General features: G+C 41.8%; 1 protein-coding gene across 3 annotated transcripts in view; it reads left to right on the top strand.

Annotated features, from left to right (window-relative positions):
- The window catches only part of UNC80 (unc-80 homolog, NALCN channel complex subunit), a 133,366-nt gene that overhangs the window by 56,073 nt on the left and 59,730 nt on the right, over window positions 1-17,563 (top strand). For 2 of the 3 annotated variants that reach the window (XM_050900032.1, XM_050900031.1), the window contains exons 24-28: window positions 743-878; window positions 3,473-3,606; window positions 7,198-7,363; window positions 12,664-12,764; window positions 15,796-15,993. In XM_050900032.1, the coding sequence (XP_050755989.1) occupies window positions 743-878; window positions 3,473-3,606; window positions 7,198-7,363; window positions 12,664-12,764; window positions 15,796-15,993 (735 nt within the window). Of the gene's footprint in view, window positions 1-742; window positions 879-3,472; window positions 3,607-7,197; window positions 7,364-10,912; window positions 11,117-12,663; window positions 12,765-15,795; window positions 15,994-17,563 lie in introns of all 3 variants that reach the window. The other variant, XM_050900030.1, reaches the window with a different exon arrangement.

Here is a 17,563-nt window from a genome sequence, read left to right as displayed (position 1 = left end):
TACCATGAGGGCTGTTTACATGCTGATAGTGATGCTGGCAAACAGCCATGAATAAACGATCAATGCCTTTTTGGAGAATGTAACAGTATTCAGTGGAAATCTGTCTGTCTGTGTTCTTTACATGGATCCCCTCTACTCCATTACCCATGCACCTTCTCAGCTTTTATAAGCATATTGTCAGCTCATTTTTGGAAAGTGCATCAAGGAGTCTCTTCTTTAAAGATGGAAGCAGGCTTTCCCATGGGCATTCAACAGTTTTGTGGAGGAAACAGGGACTGTTACTGGATTCCTAAGTCACAGGATAGTTTCTTAAACAGAAGACACACATTCTCAGTGGAAAGACTTAGCAAAAATCTGGAACACATATATCAAGAGGAGAAAGAAAAGTGGAAGAAATTCATACAAAATAATGACCTAATCTCCTCCTGCCTATCATGTGCCGGTTTTGGGGGGGAGTTTGTTATTTAACCAAATCTGCAAAAATTTTTCATCCTGAAATTTGACACTGTTTGCAAATTTTGGTTGGAAAAAAGGGGGAAATAAATTATGGTTTTGGTAGCAATTAATCTTCTATCATCCCTTCCTCTACTTTACTGCACTTCACAGACAATAAAAATAAAGCCAGGATATTCTGTTCTGGCTGGAACATCTCCACAGCCTGCATGGGCCAGAGCCCTTGACCACCAGTGAGTTGGGCTGAAATTCTCACCTCCTTGTGCTTTCTCTTTCTCCCTGTCTGCAGGCAATCGGTGTCCGCCTCAACGAGCTGTGCCATGCTGAGAGTGAGAGCCCTGCCAACCTGCTGGGCCTCATTTATGATGAGGAGACCAAGAGGCGCCTGAGAAAGGAGGATGAGGAAGAAGACTTTTTAGATGACAGTAAGGAGACTCCCTTTACTACAAGAACCCCCGCTTGTAAGAACCTCTGCTTTAGGAGCACTTAATTTTTCTTCTCTTTTCATCCTCTTGCCACCCAGCTGTATTTCCCAGTCCCTCACCTTCACCCCAGCTTCCTCCCCTGTTCTTTCTGTGCCTGGATGTACAACATGACAGATGGGCAGCAGCACTGAGAGACTTTGAAGGAAAAGGGGGGGAAACCAGGCAGTGAGTTGCAATTCCTGTATACTGGCAACTGCAATTATAAGCAGGGTAATAATTTATTTCTTGAGCCTTGCTGTCACCTGAGTGCCAAGAGTGGTTCAGACTCCCAACCTTCCTAGTTATTTCTGCCAAAATATTTGTGTACAATCAGCTGGTTTTCTGTTTCTTAACATTGAAGAGTCATCTCCTCACCTGATGTAAATTGGCACAGCTCTACCAAAGGCTTTTAAATCTTGACTTCAGTATATTTGCCTGATTCTCAGGCAGAAATATAGCACAGTGGTATAAAAAGTATCATTAAAAATCTGTATAACAACAAGATGACTAAAACACACACATTTGTGTCTGTGTGTACATAAGGGTGGGAGGGGGGTGACATGACAGATCACTGATTCTGAAAGTCTAGATAGGCATGCAAATTATAACAAACCTTGTGAATCAAATAAATTAAGTCAAAACACATACCATTGTAGGTGAAGGTGGTAACAAACATTATGTCCTCTCCAGACACCATTTGTATATACGTGTGTGCTGTAATGTACTGGTTCCTGTGTATATGTACTGTTGTTTGCCATTGAATGTAGTGTGCTAGCACTGTTTATGTATCTTCTGGTTTCTTTTTCTGTGGTTCTGGGTTTGTTCTTATCACTGCATAAAGGCCAACTTTGGAGTAGAGAAGAGTAGGTGGGAGCAGTGAAATGGCATTTGTGGGAAATGATCTCAAGAGAAGGTATTGGCCTTAAGCTAGACGTTCACATGTTCCACTGTGGTGTGCCAGCGCTAGCAGCTTCGTGAATGTGGGTGACTGTTCTGGATATTTTATTGGCCCTTTAGGAGATATATCCAAAGCAGGAGAAGGACGCACCCAAAATTTTCCCTCTCCTGCACCATGAATGAACAACTGCGTTCCCATGACTGACAGAATAGACTTTCTTGTCCCTGTTCAGCCACTGATATCAGGCACTCAAGGGGATGTGGACCTGCTTTAAAAGGGTGGCCTAAGACAAGCAAACAGAGAGAACAGGTTGTGGTCTAGAAAGCCATTTAAAAGCTCGAGTGCTCTCCTGAAAGCCAGGGTCTGAAAATAAGTGATCTGCATTCTTGCTGAAGGCAGAGATTTTTCAAAAGCTGTCCTGTATGCTGTAGGGAGTGCACTGAGGAGCATAAAGTAGGCAGTTGGATATTCCGTTACACTGTACATCTCATCTGTATTTGATAGTTCAGATTATTTTAGTCCCTACAAAGTCCATAATTCGCTACTGGTAATATGTACAGAGGAATTAGCAAGTGTCACGGAATTAATCTGGTTTTATCTGATCCCTGCAGATTCCTCTCACTTGTTTGGTTTGGACTGTTTCTCTGCAGAAAGTAATTAGATCATACATGGGGGAAAGCAAGCAAAAACACAAATCTCCCTGAAATGTATGAAGATGGTAATATCAGGCATTATTGAAAAATGGGTGTGGTTAGTTGTCACAACTAATTTTTTTATTTACTTTTTTTGCTGTCCATTATCCTGAATAGTATTTTGCACATTGATCAACCACTGAAGAATCCTTCATATTTTTCAAGCTTTGAATGCCATTAGATGGGTTACAAAGTGTAGGGCTTTTGAAGCTGATTGTTTAGACTCAGTTGAGACAAAACTTCAAGCAGTTCAATAATCCCTCTTCCCTTTCCCACTTTGTTTTAGGTTAAGTGTTTGAATGTATAATTTGATTAAGCAATTTGATTTTTTTTTTCTTGATTATCTCTAAATAGCACTTGAATTCTTTGCACAAATAAAGAAGCCTGACTTCAAAGGAGGCTGTCTTTTCCAGTTATCAGGGTAGTAACTAATAATAGGCACCGTACCTCTTTGCTGGCTAGTCATAACTCCATGTATTTTGAGAAATTTTCCTATATATGAAAGTGGCTCCCTTCTAGAACTGCAGAAGATTTGGCTGAATGCAAAACTGTAAAGGGAAAGAAGGGTATCTACTTCTTAACCCGTATTAACTTTAAATGAGGTGTACACAAAATGCTGTAAGATCATGTTAGTTTAGTAGGTACTTCACCATAATATACTATAATAGATACTACAGTACCCTATAGTGTTATTTCACTAGAATATAATATAACATAGTATAATATATTATATACTATAGTACACTATAGTGTGTTAGTACTATTGCATGTGCTGGTAAATACATGGATTGATATTTGTTTGACTATGTTCCTTTTAGTGTAGGAAAAGTAGCATAGAGAGAAGTCTGGATTTTCCTCTTTTTTAGTGCAGCTTGCATTGTGCACCATATGTAAAAATGTCCATCACCTCTTGGTTCCAGATTTTGTATAATCTCCTTGCTCACCATAGAAATATTTTTTCCTAGGCACTGTGAATCCTACCAAATGTTGTTGTCCTTTTGCACTGAAAATGGCAGCCTGTCAGCTTCTCCTGGAGATAACCACTTTCCTTCGAGAGACCTTTCCCTACATGCCCAGGCCACGTACTGAGCCTCTTGTGGTAAGTGGACAACACACATTAGAGAGGGAGCCGTGCCCACAGAAGCCACTGGGCTCTGGGCCTGTCTGAGGAGAGGTAGGGTGGGGTAATAACTCAAGTGGATCTCTGATGCAGGGAGAAAGGAGCTGTTGTCTGGTGAATAGAAGATGGGCAGGGCACATCAAATGGGTTGATTAAGAAAATAAGACTGTGGAAGCACAACATGTACTGGAAGTTCAAGAAAGTTTCAAAATAGAGAAGAGGGCAGCAGATGGATTGAGAAACTGAGTGTAGGGGACCTGAGAGGTGTGGGAGATGGACTGCAGGAGGTGACAGCTCACGTGCTAGCTAGCTGATTAGGAGGGCCAGTTGACAGAGAACTGAACAGGGCAGTTAGGAGAAAGGAAGAGGATGGTTTACAGAGAATTTGCTGGAGCTTAAAAGCTGCAGATTTTTGATTTGGGTGAGACAACAGAATTGAAGGGACTTGGGGGAAGAAAGGAAAGAAACCCCCGTGAGACTGAGAGGCGCACAGGCAAATCCTGGCATGAATAGTAAGCTAAATGACTGATTAGGTGACAACTAATTTTGTGAGTAGCAGAACGCCTGAAACCTGATTTCCAGTGGTTCATTCTTGTGTGGATTTTCTTGTGTCTAATAATGCAGTTTAACATTGCCTTCAACCTGTTGTTTCACAAAATACACAGGCACTCAGTTATCTTTTGTCAGATTGGATTGAAGGTGTCCATCAGCTTCAGAGGTGGTTAGCATGGAATGAGATGAGAATTGAATGGCAGACATGCAGTTTCATCTTTTAAGCCTAATTTCTTTAGGAAATCAGGATAAAAAATATAAAGAAAGAATGAGAAGTTACGTTTCCAAGTGAACATGAAGGATTTAGCCCTGCTATTCTGGTTTTTGTTAATGACAGACTTAGATCAAATTGTGCTGATGACAGTTGTGCTTGACAGGCTGATTTGGCTGGGCATTATTGTAATTAGGTTCTGAAATTCGTTTCAAAGGCTGTAGATGACCTATGATGAAGTGACTCAACCCCCAGGTATGCAAGAAGGGCAATTTTAAAAAACAGGGATAAATTCAGCAGAAGTCTTCCTAAAGACTTTGTTGATATTTTTGCCACGTAATAAATGACTGCATCCAAAAGCGGGATAATACCAGGGTTTAGAATTCATCTCAGTAAAGTAGTTAGGCTTGGAACTAAGAATATGTTGGGTAATGAAGGTCAACAGAAATTTGTGCTTTCGTGCCAGATAGAAATACAACTGATTAATAGCTTTTCAGACTTGTATGTGGGAGAGAAGGAGGAGGAATTATTCTGTGATGTGTAGGCAGAAGAAACCTTAAGGTCATGTTATGCAAGAGCCTATTAGAGAAAATAGCCACAGAGTACTGCTTTTAATTTTGTACGAGGGGAAAAAAAAAGAGCCAACAACACTCCAGATTAAAATATGAAGTCTCTGTATTTATGGAGTGATGCTTCCTTTCCAAGAGAATCAGGTACATGATGTTATGGTCCATAAAGCTGAAATTCCAGCAGAGCAAATCTCACTTCCATTGGTGTTTGTAGGCATACCTGTTCCATAGATATGAGCACAGACTTAGCAGCCTTGAAGAACTGAAGCATTTGCAACTGAACTAGTTGTGGTGAATCGGTTTAACTACCTACAGTCCATCCAGACTTGCCAGGCTGAGGGCACAAACACCCATGGCTATGTTTGAGTGAGGCAGGCAGTCCTGACTTAAGTTTCAGCCAAAGCCTTTTACTGAAGCTGGTGGAGTAGATACAAGCTCACTTTGCAAATGGCTGGGAGCGATGAATACATTCGCTTGGAGCCTACTGCTGCCACAGAAGAGCCAGAGAACTGGAACTTGTCATTTGCTGTGGTGGAAAGTCATTCATTTTAGCTTAGCAGCTGCTGAAGATAGAGTCAGACTAACTGTGTGCTAAGAGGATGTATTTCATTCTGTCAGTTAATTTGTGGGGGCAGCAATTTCCAATGTAAGCATGTTGACAAACAGCTGGGAGGAGTAATGTGTTTAAACACTTCAGGGAGGGGAACTCTGACCATGCCCTAGGAATATACCTGTACTGCTATCATGGCTCAGCTTATGCATGCTAATTTATGAAGCTGCTGTAATTCAGACAGATTTGATCACAGATTTTTATCCTGAAATGCTTTAGCCTTTGTTTCATATCCTGAACTCTGTTAGATACATTTTAAACTATCTACATGGAAGTTTTCAATGCTGGAGATACTACAAACCATTACTTTAGTCACCCACCTTTTTATATCCCAGGTTTTGTTATTAAGCAAAGTCAAAATATTTCCCTTATGGCAATCAACTGTTAGCTTTTCTGACAATCATTTATGATAATTTTCCCTGGAGATGCAAAGCTGACTGCAAATGGTTTGGGACCTTTGGCTGGTGTTAGACAGGCTAGTTAACCCATTTCAGCACAGCTCAGTCTAGAACACATGTTTGAGAAGACCTTTTTTTTTCTTTCTTCCCCCAAACCAACTCTTAGAGTAGCAGACTTTGTCACTACCCAAGTAGCTCCCAGTAACTTCTATAGGAGTTTTGTATGCAAATTCCAGCATGAGATCTCTTGAGCCTACAGAATTTTATCTGGAATAACTATTTTGGATAATTTCAGTGATGTTGTCATTCACATTTATCAGCCGTTTACTCACAGCAAGGAGCTTTCTGTCATCTTAAATATCAGCTAGTTACGTTTTGGGTGGGGAGATCTCAAAGCTGATGACACCCCCAGTCAAAAGGCACAAATGATGTTCTTAAAGAGCCCAGTATTTTAACTTTGTTTGCCAGTGTGGGAGTTCACAGTCTTTCACTTTTTCTAGCTGTGGTTAGAGAAAGCAGATGATAATCCATAGCTCGTGGAATCTCAGGACTTTTGCTTTTTTGGCCCAAATTGTTAGCCAGTAGGTGGCACAAATGGTGCCATTTCTGTTAATAGGAGAAAATGATGGTGCAAACTAGCTTCTCTCTGCAGCAATGCTGTTTATTTTCCAGAATTTAAGTGCAGCCAACATTTTTATTACTCTCTGTATTCCACTGTGTCCTTTCAGCCTGATCTGCACACAGAAAGCTTGCTCTGGGCCATGCTGTCATGGCTGCTGCAGTGTCAGCTAGCTTTCTCTCAGCTTTTCTGTCTCTGATGAGTACAGTGGTAATGCATTCCCTAATCAACCACAGGGAGCCTTTTGGAGTAGAGACCTAACCATCCACCCAGCATCTTGGGCAACAGCCACCTTTTATTGCCACCTATCCATTAGGGACCATTTATGTGTTTTCCCCCTCATGAGCCTGCAGACAGGGTGCTAATTCACTCAGCAGTGTTAACCAGAAATGTGTGTTAACACCTGTTAACTCTTCCATCCTGACAGCGTGGCTCAGCGTGCTGCAAACCCAAAGAGTAGTTGGATTAGAAAGTGTCAGGGTAGATGGAGAACTGTGTAACAGAAATAAATTCCCATCTGAAGCAGTTCTTCCTGAAGCTTCTATGGTTGCAGTGAAAAGCATGGGGACTCATGCTGCTTGCACATCTGTGTGGTCTACATTCTGCTACAGGATCTGGAGAGCTGCAGGCTGCGTCTGGACCCTGAGATGGACCGACACAGGTATGAAAGAAAGATCAGCTTTGCTGGGGTTCTGGATGAAAACGAAGATTCAAAGGATTCCCTGCACAGCAGCAGCCACACCCTCAAATCTGAGGCTGGCTTCGAGGAGAAAAAAGGTTTGTCAGCACAAATAAGGCTTTTGTATTCTCAGGGCTTGTGAAGTGGCGCTTGATTTTATGTTTTCATTTGCATAGACTGTGTTAAAAAGCAGGCGGCCATGGAGTCACGTGGCTTTGAATCATTTCTGAGACGCTTCTGGCCTTCAGGGTTCAATATAACAAATGTGAGAAGCAAAGATGTTAAATTTTATAAAACACTGCCATGACTGAAACTGATTGAGAGCATTGCAAGATTTCTAAAAAGGAAGATGCCTTATTTGAAACTGTCTCTCAGTGGGATGCTGAGAGATGCATCACTATTTGATTCACTTTAAAAACAAAGATCAAAACTGTTCTTGTTTGGTTTTTATTCTGATTACGGTTTTTCATTTTGGGAAAACCACAGATAGGAGGGAAGATTGGGCTCTTTCTGTGAAAATCTGTACCAGTTTGGAAGTCATGGCATCTCACAGAATTAGTGGTTGATCACTTGATCTCTTGAATTCTTTGCTACCACATGAAAAACACACACCTGTGTGGCTTTTGATGGCTAGCAGATTAATGTTACCAACATACTGTATACTGTACAAGCAAACCTCAAGCTCACTGTGTTTGCTGAGAACAGCAGATTGTTTTCATTTTTGAGCCATCTCATGCAAAACTCACATACTATCTGATGGTACAAGTGTTGCAATACAATATACAGTCATCGTGTGTATTTGCAATTAGAGGCTAAACTGCCAGACAGTTACCTGTAAATGATTCTCCCTCTAACAAGTTTTCTAGAACTGTTTAAATTCTGTCTCATAATAGCCATATAAAGGTGCAGATGTTTGAATGATAATTTTGATGATTGTTTGAAAAGGATAAATGTTTGATGATTGTTTGAAAAGGATGGAGTCTGTGGCTGGTTATCCTCTAGGAACTGTAATGTGTATTAATGATTCAGAGGAGTTTTTATTGACTTCAGGGAGCTTTGGATAAAGTTTGCATTGTCTTCAGCTGTGACCCTGCCACAATTACTGGAGAAAATATTAGAACTGCTTCCAAGACTTACATGGTGTAAAACTGCCTCCAAAATTGTGTCAGGTGGGACAGTTACTCCTGTGAAGACAGCTAGGTATCCACCCAAGAAAGGTGAGCTGGATAAATTCATGCTCAACCTCATTTTTTGTACCCCTGGCATATTGGCAGCCCAGAGAAGCACACAGCCTTATGGTCTGTCTGATAGTCTAAGATCAGTGGGATAAGATGTCTCTATTTAGATGAGGAAAAGCTTGGTTTTGGCATTCTTTTTTTTTTTTTTTTTGAAGATAGTTATGACAATTACTTGAAACCACTTTTCAGCCTCTCAGGCAGCAGTCCCATCCACTGGGATGTTACCTGAGTGGGAGAATGTCTACAAGCACACAGTCCTGCTGGAAAATGCTGGTGGCTGGTCTCTAACTATCCTATTTTTCTTAGAGACAATGCTGACTTACGTTTTCTTTCATGTGTTACTGTGCTACAGGCATAATGCAGAATTGAGTTATTTTTGCAAATATAATATTAACTTTCTGCATCCTTGAGTCTGTTAAACTACATTTTCCCTGCAGTTTCATTTGGGTTTTTTTCCCATTCTCCCTTTTCCCTAAGCTGTGATGTAGTATTCCTTTACTAAAGCTGTCTCTTTACTACATATTAGAGATGGGAAAAGTGACTATGGTAGGAAGGCTGAACCCTAATATACTAATATAGTCTAACAAAAATGTATTTGCAGTATTTTGGAAGCTAAATAAATGCAAGATAATGTTATATTTTAAAATCACAATAATTATGTTCTTTTCTCTGGCCACAGCATATTCTTCTGGGGATCCACCTGGGCCAAACATTAACAGATGCAGAGGCATCTTTCGTAATCTACACTTTTCTAGATAAGAAAATGTTGTTGTGTGAATGTAACTAAATTTTTCTTGCCTGCAGTGACAGGTTTCTTTATCTCAACCTCTTTGATGAGTACTAATGTGTTTCCTTTCATTTTTTCCGGAGTGTTAAAAACTTTGCTCTCATTGCTCACCCCAGGCTTAACAGCTATCCAAAAGCTACGAGTTTACTGTGTAGAATCTGCTCCAGGTAGGTCTGAAATACAGACACTAAAGCTAGGTAGATGCAGGCTCTCAGAGGATCATATGTACTATTTGGGTGCTAAAATGGAATTCTGCAGACTTCATGAAATGCAGTTACAAGTGCTTAAGTGGTTTGGTGTTCGGGGAACTGAGCCACTGTATTGAGGCTGATCTGAACAGAATTCAAGCAGTAGTGATTGCTAAGGAACTCAGCATGGTCACTTGGAGGGAGATTCTCTGGTCACTCAACAGTGATTTGTCCAGCTGATTCATGAGGACTGAGGAGTAGCTCTCAAACTCTATCCAGCTGTCTTCGGCCAGGACGTTAGCCACTGGAAATGGGAGTGGGAATTGGGTTCTGGAGGAATTAGGGGCATTCTCAGGAGTAAAGGTGTGTTTGATTTTTCCTGAAGCTAAAATACAGTTCTATTAAAATATTTTGTTTACCCATGGTATCCAAAAAGCTGTATCCTGTTCATTCTCAACAACACACCAAAAGGTAATCGATCACACATGGCCTCGCCTGATTAGATCTACAGTAAAATGACTGAGTGTTGCAACATTTGAACTGACATACTGCCATGTACTGCCTTTGAACTAAGAGGAGAATGAAAGTGCAAACGGTTGGTGCTTTGAACATTGAACCATTTCATGTCTGTGCTCATCAAAAATGCAGAGTGTCAATGGATGTTGTTAATGCCTGAAAGCTGCTGATTTGTCTGAAGGAGAGGATCTACGTGCTCCCGTTTCCTCTAAAGCATTCTAATGATGAAGAGTAACATGCAGAGACACGGATTTATGCAAATCTTACTTCAAAGAAGTCTTGCGTGCTAACCTCATGAAGCAGACTACCCTTCTGCAGTCACACGTGCTGTATGAATAAGCAATTGATCCTACTGCAGAGCTCAGTGAGGTTTACAGAACCCAGGCCCACAGGAAAATAGGTTTGTCCATGGTGCCTTGTTCACGCTTGGGATTCAGCCACCTACCCCTGGCAAGAGGTGATTCTGCACTAATATAAACCCAAGGGGCTGGCAAAGAAAACTGCAATTTACATCCATTGGACAGGTCCTGTTTCCTGGCAGGAATTGATTCAAATTGGTGTGAATTGTAGGTTTTCCTTGTCCACGTTTTGGGTTTCTGTTAGAGCAGCTGACTCTACTTGCTGGTGGTTGAACGAGGGCTAATTCCAAATACAGACAAGGCCTGAGGTGACGTACCAGGTCTCCAGGAAATGAGGTGCTGAACACATTTCTGTAAAGCATCTTTGCTGCCTGATTGACAGAGCTGCATTGGCGGTGGCTTTGGAGGCAGCCTCTGGGCCCATATTCCTTGGTAGAAGAAAAGACGCTGCAATACAGGCTGGCAGCAAAGGGTTGGGAGGGAGGGGAGGGCCAGGATATCTTTTTTAAATGGGGAAAAATTAAGGGGAAAAAAGTCCTCTTTTATTCTTTTAATACAGTTCCCAGCAGGAAGATCAGGATAGGAGGCTCCCGCTTGCTCCAGATTAAAGGAACCCGCAGTTTCCGGGTGAAGAAGGGGGGTTCCCTTTCCAGCATTCGCCGGGCCGGCAGCCTAAAGAGCACCAAGTTATCACGGCAGGACTCAGAGTCTGAGAATGAGGAGCTGCAGCTGTCCCACAGCAGGGACACTGTCACTGATATAGGTAACTTAGACAAGTGGGTGGAAAGGGAGGGGACAATAGGCAGGACCTAAACTCTTGATGTGATTGCAGCAGAGCTAGAAATGACAAGAGACCCCCCACCCCAGCAGGCTAGGAAAAACCTAGAGTCCTCTTCAGGGACTGCCTGAACTAGGCCCTTGGAGGAATATGGTTCGAATCCTGGTTGCAGCATCGGCTCCGTGCACAGGTTGTCAATTCAGAGCTCCGTGTTAGAGCATGAACTCTTGGAATGCTGGTGCCTGCCAGCCAAATGCATGCTGTCTTTAGGGGAGCACATGCACGTGTGTATATGCACATACACACACCCCTAAATCATATGATATAATGAATATGTGAGGTCATATGCATATACGATATTTTATTGTCCATAGTAACAGATAGGAGATATATATATGTGTACGGACATGCACTTCATATTCTATGTAGGATATGATGTCATAGGCATGTCGTATGACATGTGATATATATATTCCTATATGTAGAACATAACATGTACATGTGACTTACTATATTTCTACATATTGGCATATACATATATTTTTACAGTTTACAGATGCCTTCCTTAGTCTTCAAAAGATGGATCACCATGTATTTATCTTATGAAAACCAAATGTGCATCCTGCCATGAGAAATCTCCATCATAGTTGAACTAAAAGGGCTCCCTCTGCTAGGGGTGTGAACTAAAAGGGCTCCCTCTGCTAGGTGTGTTAACCAAAAACTACAGTTTGGATATATTTGGAGCTGAAATAACCTCCCAAGCTTAATGGTCATTTTTATGTTGCCCAAAAGATGCTTCAGTAGGTGAGCATGGAGCGTGGGATTGCCTGTTCTGTAGACTTTGGCAAGTCACAGTTCACTTAAAGAGCAGAAAGAAAGGATTAACCAGAATTCATCCCCAGCCATCTCTTAACAGCATTATGTTGGTTTTATAGGAGGCCCATAGGTTATGAAATGGCTAGAGGAAACACAGGGATCAGTGAAGTTCCCAGAGAAATCTCTCCCTTGCCTGAGTTCTTTAGAACTAGTGTGCTAGAATCAGGATTTTTTTCCCCTTTCATCCCCATGACATTAGCAGTTTCCATGGGCAATTAGCAGTGACTTTGCCCATTGGCGTTTCCAGTTGGATGCCACTTCTGGTTGGATTTTTGTTGACATTTTTAACCACAGAGCCCAGTCAATGCAGATCACTAAACCAACCATTTGCAGCATCTGAATGGTGCAAAGAATTTGTTTCTGATGTTTTTTGTTTACCTTCTCCCCTTTCATTAAAGAAAAAAGCGGGGACGGATCAGTGTTTGCTATTGACAAGATGGCCTGTGAGCCGAGTCTAAATGGTTCTTGTAATTGTCAAGCCAGCATGATAGAAGGATTGGGGAGGGGTGTCCAAACGCAGTCTTTCCAGCGTGGCATATTCTGTGTACTCTGGTCTGTTCCCACAAGGCTGGCCTGGCTTACAAGTGCTGTCCCTAGTCTTAAAGCACATAGGCAGCAATAAAAACAACCATCTTTTGGGTGTTTTTCTTTTGAAGAAGGGAGCCCTTGGAGCGCGAGTGAACCTAGCATTGAGCCCGAAGTGCTGAGCAACACAGGCACGGAGGAGAACTATCATCGGAACATGTCGTGGCTGCATGTAAGTATTGAGTCACCGGCAGCGCTCTCAAGGATGGCATTTTCAGTAGGAAAACCTTTGTGCTGGCACTAACCAGATCACAATATGTGCTTTCTCCATGTAGCATCAAGGATCTCAAGTGTAAGTAAGCTGCGACCTTTGGAAATCATCTGTTTGCCATTTCTAAAATGGACTAAAACCAGAAAGTTTTTGTCTTGGTCCCCCTGTCTATTTCATATATTTTGTTTGTAAGGGAAAAGAGACTATTTCTCTCTAGGCATGCAGGGACAGCCATGCTACCTCAGCTGAAAAATCCATTAGCTCAGTATCTTATCTTCAGCATGGCTAGTAGTGGGTAGTTCAGGAAGAGTAACAGTGTGTTCAGGGCGACAGTGTGAGCTGGGCTCCCAGCTTCTGGGAAATGGCGTTTTAGAAGCTACTTGAGCTGGAGGTTCTGTTGTGACCACTATGTTTACTAACTACTAGAAGATTTTTCCTAGGGAGTATTTACAATCCCTTTTTGAGCCAATTTATATATTTTTGTCTCCATTAACTCTATGGCAATGAGCTCAATTATGCACCTTGTAGGGAAAAAAATACTTACTTTTGGAACATTTTCTTTGATTCCGTTAGATGCATTCTATCACAGTTTCTAACCCAACAGGGCCTTGTGTAGTTTTGACTCTATCCAACAGATGGGGAGTACAACAGTACAAATGTGGTTTGGTAATGCAGGGCCTAAGACATCCATTTTGGTGATCTCTGTACCCATGATTTAGACATGCCAAAAGTCAGTTGGGCAAGTGTACGCGGTTCAATCCACTGGTATCCAAGGCCTCTACCTCTGTTGCCTCATGACATGCTGTGATGGTGCAGTACGGTCAGTGCGTCCTGGTGCGCATGCTTTGCAGCAAAGTTGGATTGACTCCATGTGCACAGATTGGTTGTGTCCTGCACATGTGTACAAGGACAGATGCCTTTTGACTTCTGAGTTGCCTTTGGGAAAAACAGCTGCCAATAATGAGTTGATATCCCCCTCTTTCCCCCAAGTATTTCACACAGTCTGCTCTCAACTGCCCCATTCCTATGGGGTGTGGGCAAGAACAGGCTTAATCCAATACTGTGATGTCAGAAGCAGTTCTTGATAGTTGTCTTTTTTGGAAGAGGGTGGCAGGCAGGGAACTTGAATGTCATGTCTTCCAAGCTAGTACCTCAATCCCTGGACTACCTTGCTTCTCTGTCAGTGCTGTAATGTTCTTCATAATGATTACACTTCATTTGGAAATTCCAGTGTACTAAACTGAGTATGTTAGACATGAGAGTGTGTACTAGGCAATGAATTGCTAGAGGATAAAGGCATCTCCCTAGCTAGTAGCTTAGGATAAATCATGGTGCCTTTGCTCAGTGTGGGAGGATGCATGGACTCATAAATACGAGGCATAAACTGAAGGGAACTTGGGATGTTTGTCTCACTTTACATGTGATTAGCCTGCATAGGAGAAAGGAAGATTTGAAAAATCACCTGTTCCAGTTAATGCCACGCAAGTACTAATATCGCATGAGAACTTTCTCTTTTTGTTTGTTGGAAAGAAGGTGTGGGTGGATGGTCACTAAAACTACAGGCAAAACAAAAACCTGCTTTATTTAATGGTCATGAGCAAACCACTCAAAAGGATCACTGGTTCCAGTTGCTTCTATGCCTGCACCAGCATTCCTTTACCTGTCCTTTATGGCAGCCTGGAGCGTGATGTTCTCACTCTATGTCAGTGTACCATAACTACAAGTTATAACAGTGTACCAGAGGCTGGGTAGAGGCTGTACAATGCTGATCAGATTTATACCATTTGCACATTGATACAACACTAGTGGCTTGAGTTATTCCTGATTGACCCCAAAATAACATGAGGCCAGAATAGGCAGGCAAAGACAAGAATCCCACATATGCAGCACAGATTTGTTTTAAATTAAGCTCCTGACTTTTTAGAAGCCTAAATATTTGAGGGTTGAGAGTGATGTGACTGCCTTACTTGAGTGAGCCAGCAGACCGCAGCTGCACAGACTATAAATGGATGGAAAAGGTGGGATAGCTTCTTTCTGGTAGTTCTGTGTATTTCTGCACTAGGCTGTGGGATGAAGGGAAGGATTCATAAAGGCCCGTTGTGGCCTACAGCATGAATGGCTTGGGGATGCCTGTGTGTTTTCCTCAGAATGCTACTAAGTGGCTGGGTTTGTGTGTAACATGAAGATCAGCGTACAAAGAGCTGCTGGACTGAGCTTTGCTCCTCTGGGAAGAAACCCTCTGAGTTACACCAGAGAGCAGTCACTGAAGTGTAGACTTACCCAAGGCTGTCTTTAATTAATTAGTTTAGGGACTAATAGCAGTGTTGCTGCAGCAAAGCAGGGCTCAGAATAGCTGAATGTCCAAATATTTACTCTGTTTCTTAGATGGGTTTTAGAGCTCCTTGCTGCCATATGGCAACACCACTAGAAATAGTAACTGAGCCAGCTAACATAAAGCTAGGCTGGATGGGCCTACCCAAGCACAGTGAGGGAAGCATATGCAGAACAACTGGCACAGCTTATTCCTACTTGAGAACATACTGAGACATTTCCTTTCGCATTCCTTGTAGGAATCTAACCTCTGAACCTGGTGGGTTTGCAGCTTTAATGATGATTGAGTAGTTGACAATTTCCAGTCTAAGCCCTCATCTCAGAGTGGTGATACAACAGCTTTTCTGCAAACTGAGAGAATACTGTTTTCCTCAGCCTTAATCTTGCCACCAGCCAAACGTATACATCTACAGCAGCTCTGTTGTCTGCTTTGTTAACACTAATCTTTCTTTAGCTATGTCTAGCTAGTTTGTAAACCACTTGCAAGTATGGAGCTCTGCACAGACACGCGTACATTTTCAAAAAGCTGTGTTGAGCTTCATGCCTCCCCAGCTAGGCTGTGGAAAACTTAGCTTGACTGTCCCCATCACTGGCTGCCCTATGCAGTTCTCTGTTTAACTCCCTTTTCTACAGGTAACTTTTCTCTTTTTTTCTTTTCAAGGTTATGATCCTATTATGCAACCAGCAAAGTTTCATATGTACCCACATTGACTACTGTCACCCACACTGCTACCTCCATCATAGCCGGTCCTGTGCTCGCCTTGTCCGGGCCATCAAACTCCTATATGGAGACACAGTGGACTCTCTGCGAGAAAACAGCACATTGAACAGTGTGGCAAGAGGCAAAAAACAAAAGGAAGTGAGTAGATGGAAAAAGCAGAATGTTTGGGGGTTTGTCCGGGCAGGTCATAATTACCTTCAAGGACTGCATAATGTACTCAAACAGTTCTTTCATGACAAAATGAACACAGCCCTTCCTAAATACAGCTTTGCTGTAAAAAAACCTATTAAGTCATTTAGCATTACAGAAGGAAGTAATCTGTATTGATAAGATCGTTTAAAAGCTTGTAACCTGACTTTTATTTTAATGTTCTTTTATGGCCTCTACTTATCAGCCCCTGGAGTCCAGTCTCTTTTTTCATGTTTCTTCTCATCTGTTAGTAAGAATCACTCTTGAAATTCTTGTAAAATCTTGCATAATTTCTTTCTTTTAGGTCTGAGGTCTCAGCTGTTCCAAGAATTGTATACGTTAGTCTTTAAGGTTACAGTCTCTTTAGTGACACACTTTTAATGACCAGTTCAGTGGGATATTCAAACAAGATTGTGCCTTTTTAGCCATATAAGTGGTGCCTTTAACTTCAGTGAAAATATATTTCTGCTTTCAGTAAAGTGCCCACTCAGGTACCAACTGAATCATGTCAACAGTTGGTTAATACATTCATATTCCTGACCACAACAGACAGACTACAGTTATTCTGAATACTTGTAATGACAGAGTTGTTCAACTACTTTGCAGTGACATTGAAAACAAAAGTGTTCATGCAACTCTGATGAAGATTTCAGTTGGGTAAAGACGCTATCATCCCTGTAAGTGGAAAATGAAGGAGTAGGAGACAGTTTCATAACGTTTCTTCATCAACCAGCAGATTGTTTGTTTCCTGTCAAGTTAGAAAATTGAAGGGTATTTGTATGGAACAAAGCACAGAGCAAATGAAACAACAGCTAATAATTCTGCTTTCCTGGAAACTGCAACCCCTATATATTTCCTCTGGCACAGAAAAGTAGTGTATCACTTAGTTATTTAGGAAGAGAGGCAGTCATTTCCTCTACAGAAGGCAGGCTAGAGATGAGCAGCTAGCAGTGTTCATGAAAGGTAGCAAAAGAACACCATGCATTACTGTGTGTTGTTTCATCTCCAACTTTGACTTGCAAGGCAAAGTGATACACATTTCATCATCCATCAAACCATCAAAGCCTTTAAGGAACAGCAAGGAAAAAAGAGGTTGGAAGACAATAAGGTTTTGCACAAACACATGCACCGTGTTTGTACAGACCTCACTGCAGGAGAGCAATTGATAACTTTTGAATTTTATGTAACGGTAGACTTTTCATCCCGGTTCCTCATCCTCTGGTATTCTTCAAGTGTTGTCATTCTCTGACTGCATGGGCACCATTTCCACATTTATCTGGGTTCCAGAGGAACCTCTCTTTTACTCTCACAGCTTGCAGAATGAAAGGCTGGAGGTAGCTGCAATATGCAGACCTGGCTATGTGCTCCATGGGACTTGTGAGCTCTCTGATGAATGAAGACCCTTGTGTTAATCAGCAGGCTGCTAGCTTGAGGAGAAGAGTCTGTGGCAACCCAGCATTCTGGGAGAAGTCCCTGGTATTGTGAATAATGAACATAAAAAGGACTTGTAGTTATCACT

This window comes from Gymnogyps californianus, chromosome 7 (genome assembly GCF_018139145.2).
Source record: "Gymnogyps californianus isolate 813 chromosome 7, ASM1813914v2, whole genome shotgun sequence".
NCBI classification, from domain to species: Eukaryota; Metazoa; Chordata; class Aves; order Accipitriformes; family Cathartidae; genus Gymnogyps; species Gymnogyps californianus.
The sequence above is the reverse complement of the archived record's forward strand: the minus strand, read 5'-3'. Positions and strand labels throughout refer to the sequence as shown.